Here is an 8860-nt window from a genome sequence, read left to right as displayed (position 1 = left end):
TTTGCTTTTTTTGCAACAGCATCACACTGTTATTTAATATTCTGCTTGTGGTCCACTATAACCCCTAGATCTCTTTCTGCCGTACTCCTTCCCAGACAGTCACTTCCCATTCTGTATGTATGAAAATGATTGTTCCTTCCTAAGTGGAGCACTTTGCATTTGTCTTTATTAAACTTCATCCTGTGAGGGGTCTAGCAGTGAGAATCTGTGAATCAGGACAGCTGTACCTTTAACACCACAGCCAGGAAGCTACCCTGTGTTCCTACACAGCACCCAAAGAGGGGTAATAAAATCTCCTCTCAATCCCGCCACACGTCAGCAGGTGTCTCATTCTATTGGAGAATCTGTTACCCCTGTATTCCATTGGAGTATCTTTCTGCCCCTGTATGGGGGACAACCCCTCCTCCCCACAAGGGCTGGCAGCATCTTCCCCCCTGAGCTAAACCCCAGATCATACTCCCCCCTTTCTGATTTTTCCCCTCCACCCTTCGTCTGCCTCACCCTAAAGTGGTTTGTTTCCCCAGACCAATACATTTCTGCCCTCTGCTCAGGCCTGGGCCACCCCCTTCCTCCGTTTTGCCCCTTCTCCCTTTATAACACCCTGTAAAATGTAGTCAGCAGAAACTTTTACATAGTGTTGGCAGGAGCTTCGGCAAAACAGCCAAGCATGTTCCGTAACCCTAAACTATCCCTAAGTCGCACGATCCTATAGGGAGCAGATGTGTACAAACCACCGGCCCCGGCTCTGAAGCCTTTTCGCGGACGGATGCTCTGCACCGCCGATCAGCGGGCAGAAAGGTATCCACATAAGCTCCACCCGCAGCGGGAAGACCCTGCCGTCCCACGGGCGCGCAGAAGCGGCTCTATAAGTGCCTGCCGGGTGCATCACGTGCTCCCCAAATCCCCTTCCCCGTCGCCAACTCCTGCTATCCCAAGTCTGGAGGCAGCGGGCATGCGTGGAGCGCGCCCTCCTCCCCCTCGCCTGGTGACACGCTCCTGTTTATAGGCGCGGAGCGGTGGGGGCGAGCGCTGCCGCCAGCTGCCCGGAGGGGAGCGCTCAGCGGTCGCGCCCGGCCGGCGAAGCGGCCAAGTTCCAGCGCGAAGGCCCGGGGCGAAGTTGGCAAGTTGCGGCCGCGCCCGGCTGGCTGGAGGGGCGGGGGCGGCGGCCGCGCTGGGGGCGGCGGCGGGCTCCGAGGGAGTCCCGGGCGCCGCAGGCAGGGGCGCGCCATGGAGGGGGGCCCGCTGTGCGCCTCGGCCCTGGAGAAGAACGTGGCGGAGCTGACGGTCATGGACGTGTACGACATCGCCTCGCTGGTGGGCCAGGAGTTCGAGCGGCTCATCGACCAGCACGGCTGCGAAGCCATCGCCCGCCTCATGCCCAAGGTGGTGCGAGTGCTGGAGATCCTGGAGGTGCTGGTGAGCCGCAACCACATCAACCCCGAAATGGAGGAGCTGCGGCTGGAGCTGGACCGGCTCCGGCTGGAGAGGATGGACCGGATCGAGAAGGAGAAGAAGCACCAGAAGGTGGGAATGGGGAGGGGCTCGTGTGGATTCACAAGGGGGTAGAGGGCGGGCAAAACTTGTCCCGCCCCAGCTCTTGGAGGGGGGGGGGAGGAGTGCTGAACCCCCCCCCCCCGCAAGCTTCTGCAGGGACCCACTGCCTGGCTCTGGCGGGGGGAGAGGGGGCGAAGCGGCATCCCCATAATTCCTGGGAGTGGACTTTGGGCCGCTGTTCTCCCGGGGGTCTGGCCCCTCCTGCCTCGCCGGCTCCTCTCCACTGCGGGTTCGCACACAAAGAGCCCGGGGAGCAGCCGGGCTCGGGTTGAGGGTGGGAGGGAGGTGACTGGTCCGAGACGCTGCAGCCAGCGGAAATGGGACGGAGATGGGGAGTGGCCCGCCCGCCTCTCAGTGCTAGGGAGCGGCCTCGCTCCCACAGTGCGCGGGGCTGCGCCAGATACAGTCCGCTCTCCCTAGGGACTGGAGCCCCGGCCCACCCATCTCCCCGCCCACCCTGCTTCCAAGGGGTCACGCGGCAGCCAGCCGCCTCGCGGGCGCGACAGAATCCCGGGACGCAGAGCTCTGTAGGAACAGGGAGGGCACTGCCCTTGCCTGGCAGGTTAACAGCCTCCCCCTTTGGCCCAGAGGGATAGGAAGGGGCTGGAAAGCTGTGCCAGAGCTGAGGGGCTCCAGAGGGTCTGGCCCCCAGACTCTTGCTCAGTCCACTAGGGTTAGCCACCCTGGGCCTCTGTCAGGGAGGAAGAAGCTGGACAACGGATACTGTGTGCCTGTGGGGCCCGTGTCCATTCCTTAGTCTGTGCCTGTCCAGTGGCTTGTTAGCATTTGGCTACCCTATAGCAAGAGTCCTGCAGCTGGCCCATTCCCACTGACTGGAGCACATGGGCTTGAATGAAGGGGATATTTAACTGCAGTGCAGAAAGTCCAACTCCAGCTGCAGCCCTGGTCCTTGGATCTGCCTTGTCTGGTTCCAGCCTGCAGCCAAACCTCTGCACTGTAATTAAACAGCCCCTTAGCTGGAGCCAAGTCAGCTGGTGTGGCACCCCCCTGTTTTTACTTGCAGTGTAAACATGCCTTAAGATGCTTTTGAGGAGCAGAGAGCACTGTCTAAAGTCATCTGTGCAGTGTCCTCTTCTGATTCCCAAACTGTGATGTCACTCACATCCCTGTTTGATTTTCTTTGTCCTAGACCCTGCCTTCTACCTTGGACTTTGTGGTTCCTCAGGCTTAGCTGAGGGCAGCACATACCTTTAATATAGGGTGGGCTTAGACCCACCTCACCCTGATCTGAAAATAGTATGGCCTCTCTGAGGAGCAATGCAATATTTAGACTAAACTGTTACCAATATAGTGCTCCCATTCCTGCTCACCTGGATGCCAGAGGCAGACACTCTTTCCAAAACCCTGTTTCCCTAATATGGCTGGAAGACACGAGCTGCTTTGATTATTGATTATTGTATGATGTGGTTAAAAATTGCTCCTTTCAGCTAAGTCACTCCAGTGTCACCACTCACTGTCTTGTGCTATTGCTGATTGCTGGCACGGATGCAAAATAAAGATATTTACAGAAAATCTCAAAGCTCACTCAAGATGTAGTTAAATACAAAACTTCCTCAAACCCAGCAAAGCTGCCAGGAAGAAATGTAGCTGAACATATTTAAAAGCTTTGTGCCAGCTTAGAGCCTTCTGACCTAACATTTTTGAAGGAAGAAGAAAGTGCTGGTAAATCCCTAGCAAATGATCTAATTTTTTTGAGCGACAGACCAGAAACAATCCCTATGCCCTTTTCTTTGTCCTTCTAAAGGGCCTCCCTTCTGATCTAGAGAACAATCTTTGAGTAAGCAGGTTGCTCATTTCTCCAGCTCTTTTCAGTCCTGGTCCCTCTGATAGAATGGAACAATAACTCTTGACCGCTTACTCTCAAGGCATTTTTGTGAACTGAGCACGTGTCTGATAAAACCTACCTAAAAACTTGACAACCCCCAACATATTTTATAGGAGCTATCAAATAGTTTGCAGATGATCATCACTTTACTAAAAAAGAACACTAGAAGAGAATGCTATTCTTGGTAGCAGTACCAGAAAGTTTAGCATAGTGTACCCACTCCTAAAACTCAGTGCATGTTTTGATGTTTCCCTCTACATATGATCACTATATTTCATTTTAGACCTTGGGCTACACATGTGACATCTATTCCTACACTGTGTTTGGTTAACAGATTTTCTTCTAGTCTAAATATTTCAGGTAAAGATAATGATAATTGACATTAATATCCATCACATGGAGATTAGTTTGTTCTTTCCCTGTGCTCCTCCAATAGTTCAGTCCAAAGAGTGATCATCCTGTCTCTTCAGTGAATCACCAAACACACTTTTAGACACTATAAAAGTAACAACTAGTTGAGTCTGAATTTTGGATTAAAATGACTGTGTGATTGGGCCTGAAAATGGATGGAATCACAAGTTCATAGGGATATAGGATTGGGAATCATCAGATTCAATCTCCTGCTATTTCAGGCATTCCTATCACAAGTTTCTCCTTAAAAATATGTTAGGTCACTTGTCCTAGTACTTCCACAAGAAGGCAGTTTTAGAACTTCATTCTTTACATGCTTAGAAATCTCCTAATTTCCAGATGATATTTATTCACAGCTCGTTTATATTCATTTGTTCATGGGCCAACATAGTCCTCTAATTTCATATGAAGTTTTTAATTTAGAATTATGGTTAGAGATAGAAGGATTTGGTTTTTAAAATGGTTTCACTGCACACAGGCAAGCCAACAAAAACATTTAAATCAACAAATAATTGAAACTTACAGAGAAGCAAAGGAAGGAAAATGCCTCATGAGAGCTTCTTAGAGTTGAGGATATTAACTTAGTCTATTTTGACATGGGCTGTTGGCAATTTGTATTTTAACAGTTATAAAACTAACTTTTTTAATCTAAACATCTATTGTAATTAAATAATTATTGACCAAAGTCTCTCTTATCTGCCCTTCCATCTCTCACAACTTTGAAAATTCAAATCAGTAAAAAAAATTAGGAAAAAAGCTTTATTCAATTGTGTACAACCACAAACATTTAAACTGAAAAATTGCTTAAATTGATATCCATCAATTATAAAAAAATGAATTCCATCAAGCCTAGCTATTTTTTTCCACAGTATTCTCTTCAGTAGAGTTAATCCTAGTCCTGTGTTAAAAGCACAGCTCTATTTTGAAGTTTCCCGTAGATACAACATGCCCCATGTAGAATTACATATAGAAAAAACAACTAGTAGTTCATCTTGGTGTTGTTCTGTGTGCTGAGCATAGGTTTTCTGCTAGTCAGAACACATGCAAGAAAATGGAGCGTAGCTTGCCTACAAGGAGAAATACTGATATTTGTGATGAAGTTTTCAAAATAAATATGGTCTCCTCTATTCTTAGTATACTTTACTAAGGGTCTTTATACTTTATTCTTAGTATACTAAGTATACTAAGGTTCTTTATATGTAATATCCTGATTTGACCTTTACTGGAATTGGTTACAGCTGCCCTTGACATAAAGTGTCCTGAATAAAGGTATTGCTAATTTGAACATAGCTGTTCTCTATATAGTTCACATTACAACATGTGATTACAGGAAGTTAAAATAAGCAAAAAAAAAGCATAAGCTAATGGTGAAAACACAAGCCTGGGAATGAGTTCTGGATTTTGCCTTAGACAAAAAATAAACACAGACACAATACTCTACAGCAGAGGTGGAGAACTTGAGGCCCAGATGCAGTCCCCTGAAGCTGGCCACTGAAGCTCAATCCTTCCTGTTCCCCCCCCCAGTCTTGGGGAGCCTGCACTGGTGCTCCAGTTCTCCCGCTGCCTGCCCATGGGACTGGAACACACAAAATCTGCAAACCTGGGCTCCTCTTGGCTCTGGTGTGCGAGAGAAATGTGGGGAGTGTCTTTCTCCTTCTTAGTTGGCGGCCATGTCAGTGAGGGTTTTTTCCCCATCATTTGAGTGCAGCTCTTGACTGATTATTCTGTGGGTCCGCATCCCCCAACCCAAAAAAGGTTCCTCACCCCTTCTCTACAGTATCACACATTACAATTTAGATTAGTGATGGTGCCATGTAATGGAACATTATGCGCTTTTAAGAAAATAGCATGCCCAGCACTGCCACTGAAAAACTTGACAAATGTTGTGAGCTGTGTGTTTTACTATGCTGTTAGTGCTGCCTAGAACTCATGGAACCTGGACTCAGTTCCTGCCTCTTATATGCATGTCTCTGTCACCTTGAGAAAGCCATGTAATCTCCTTGTGCCTCAGTTGCCTGTGAAATGGGAATAATAATTTTTTAAAAACTTTGGTTGTGTACAATGTTCCCTCTAATTTTTTCCATCCATGTGCAGATTAAATTTTGTTCTGTGCACCAAGATATATGCAGATGTATACCATCACCAGAAACACATGCTGCTAGCGCTTTGCTAATCAGCTAGGTGGCATTTGACTCTTTTCTGGGCAGCTTCCCAAAAGCTCAGCTTACAGGGAATGCTGGTTGTATAGACTCTAAGCTCTGTGTGCAGGAATAGTCTCATATGTGCGCACACACACCTCTGCTCAATGGGGCCCTGATGCTGTATAGAGCCAGTTGGCATTTACACAGTATTAAAAAGATTGATGTTTTCATGTAGCTAGTGAGAAATACAAAGTATTATTGTAAAAGGATAGCTTTAGGGGCAACATGATAGTGTATTCTGCACATATAGTTTGGTCCAAGGCTACTGATTGTTTGTTACAGCATTAATCTTATGTCATGATCCAACATTTTAGGAATTAGAACTGGTGGAGGATGTATGGAGAGGGGAAGCACAAGATCTTCTTACCCAAATTGCTCAGCTTCAGGAAGAGAACAAACAGCTGATGACAAACCTGTCGCACAAAGACATCAATTTCACAGAGGAGGAATTTCAGAAACATGAAGGCAAGTTTAACAGTTGAAATTCAGTGATGGTATCTTTTAAAAAACCGAAGTCATCCCTGATGAAAGGATCTGACTATACATTTATTTCGCCTTATTCTTGTAGATTGTAGGTCTGTTATCAGAATACAAAGCTGGAATAAATCATGAAAACAAAATAAAGATCGGAATAGAGTTATTCACTTCTTTGGATGAGAAACAACTTTTAAAAAGCAAAAAGTCTATTTTTCTTTTGGCTTCACGTACATTTTTAACAAGTTGCTATAAAAAAATGCTATTTTGAATAATAGGGCTAGAAAGAGACCTCAGGAGGTCATAGAGTCCAACCTTCCCAAAGCAAGACCAACCCCAACTAAATCATCCCAGCCAGGGCTTTGTCAAGATAGGACTTCAAAACCTTTAGGGTGGAGATTCCACCACCTTCTTAGGTAACTCATTCCAGTGGTTCACCACCCTCCTAGTGAAATCGTTTTTCCTAATATCCAGACTAGACCTCCCCAATTGCAATTTGAGACCATTGCTCCTTGTTCTGCCATCTGTCACTTCTGTGAACAGCCTCTCTCCATCCTCTTTGGAACCTCCCTTCAGGAAGTTGAAGGCTGCTATCAAATCCCCCCCTGTTGTCTCTTCTGCAGACTGAACAAACCTAAATCCCTCAGCCTCTCCTCATAGGTCATGCGCTCCAACCCTCTAATCATTTTGATTGCCCTCGGCTGGACCCTCTCCAATGTGTCCACGTCCTTTCTGTAGTGGGAGGCTCAGTATTGGACACCATACTTCTGATGTGGCCTCCCCAGTGCCAAATAAAGGGGATTAATCACTTCTCTAGATCTGCTGGCAATGCTCCTGCTAATGCATGCTAATATGTCATTAGCCTTTTTGGCTACAAGGGCACACTGTTTACTCATAGTCAGCTTCTCATCCCAGGTTCTTTTCTGCTCAACTGCTGCTTACCCTCATTCTGTAACAGTTCTTGGGATTTTTTCATCTCATGTATATAAACTCTGCTCTTGTCCTTGTTTAACTTCATGAGATTTCTTTTGGCCCAATCCTCCAATTTGTCTAGGTCACTGTGGAACCTATTCCTGCCCTCTAATGTATCTACCTCTCCCCTTAGCTTTGTCATCCACAGACTTGCTGAGGATGCAGTCCATCCCCTCATCCAGGTCATTAATAAAGATGTTGAACAAAACTGGCCTGAGAGCGGTCACTTGGGGCACTCCACTTGATATGAACCACCAACTAGACATTGAGTGGTTGATCACCACCCATTGAGCCTGACAATCTAGCCAACTTTTAATCACCTTACAGTCCATTTAGCCAATCCATTCTTCCTTAACTTGCTGGTAAGAATACTGTGGGACACCATATCAAAAGCTTTGCTAAAGTCAAGGTATATCATGTCAACCACCTTCCCCCTGTCCACAGAGCCCCTGTTCTTTGCGGTGGAAGGCAGTCAGGTTGGTCAGTCATGGCCTATCCTTGGTGAATCCATGTTGACTATTCCTGATCACTTTGCTGTTGTCCAAGTGCTTAAAAATGGATTCCTTGAGGATTTCCCTCCATGATTTTTCTAGGGACTGAGGTGGGGCTGACCAATCCGCAGTTCCCTGGATTATGCTTCTTCCCTTTTTTTAAAGATGGGCACTATATTTGCCATTTTGCAGTTGTCTGGGACTTCCCCTAATCTCTACCAGTTTTCAAAGATAATGGCCAATGTCTCTGCAATGGCATCTGCCAACACCCTCAGCACCCTTCGATGCATTAAATCTGGCCCCATGGATTTGCGTATGTCTGACTTTTCTAAAGTCTCTCACTCCCAGCCCTCCAGTGTGCGGCGCTTAGAGTCAGGTGCCAGGGTTGACTCTTAAGTGGCATGTGCTCACCTCTCCCTAGGCCCTAATTGGCCTGGGGGAGGGGAGTGGCAGGGCTTCCATGGGCTGTATCCATCCAGATCCAGCCCATGGAGGTCCTTTTGCCCACCCCTGCTGCCTCTCTATCAGAGGTAGCAGCACAGGGGTGAAGAAGGGGGCAGGCAAATCCATGCAATACGGTGCTTGTGGGGAGCGAGCTCCTCATAGGCACCGGCTCCCAGCTCCCCCCAGCTTGTTGCCTCTGATACTCAGGGGTTGGGGAGAGCATGTAATTAACAGGATGAACCAGTAAGCCTAGGCGTATTGGTTAATCATGTAGTCTACTATATATCAGCATCCCTACCCCACACACCCAGCTCCCTGCCCTGAGGGACTCAAGCAATGCTGGGTACATCTTCTAGTAATTGTATATGTATGAAAGTTTGGAAATGTAAAAATCAGCATTCACACTTGGGCATTTAGTTCAGCATAATTGCTACACAATCTATTGTTCAGGCTCCCTTCAGCTGAAT

At 47.2% G+C, this 8860-nt stretch overlaps 1 protein-coding gene across 2 annotated transcripts in view; it reads left to right on the top strand.

Moving 5' to 3' along the window:
• The first annotated feature begins 930 nt into the window (after positions 1–930).
• The window catches only part of RILPL1 (Rab interacting lysosomal protein like 1), a 52058-nt gene continuing 44128 nt past the window's right edge, over positions 931–8860 (top strand). The window contains exons 1-2 of one of the 2 annotated variants that reach the window (XM_089775333.1): positions 931–1524; positions 6327–6477. In XM_089775333.1, the coding sequence (XP_089631459.1) occupies positions 1228–1524; positions 6327–6477 (448 nt within the window). In that variant the 5' untranslated portion in view covers positions 931–1227. The remainder of the gene's footprint in view (positions 1525–6326; positions 6478–8860) is intronic. The other variant, XM_075898542.2, reaches the window with a different exon arrangement.

This window comes from Pelodiscus sinensis, chromosome Z (genome assembly GCF_052426305.1).
Source record: "Pelodiscus sinensis isolate ZL-2025 chromosome Z, ASM5242630v1, whole genome shotgun sequence".
In the NCBI taxonomy this organism is placed as follows: domain Eukaryota; kingdom Metazoa; phylum Chordata; order Testudines; family Trionychidae; genus Pelodiscus; species Pelodiscus sinensis.
Note: the sequence above shows the minus strand (reverse complement) of the source record. Positions and strands in the feature narration are given on the sequence as shown.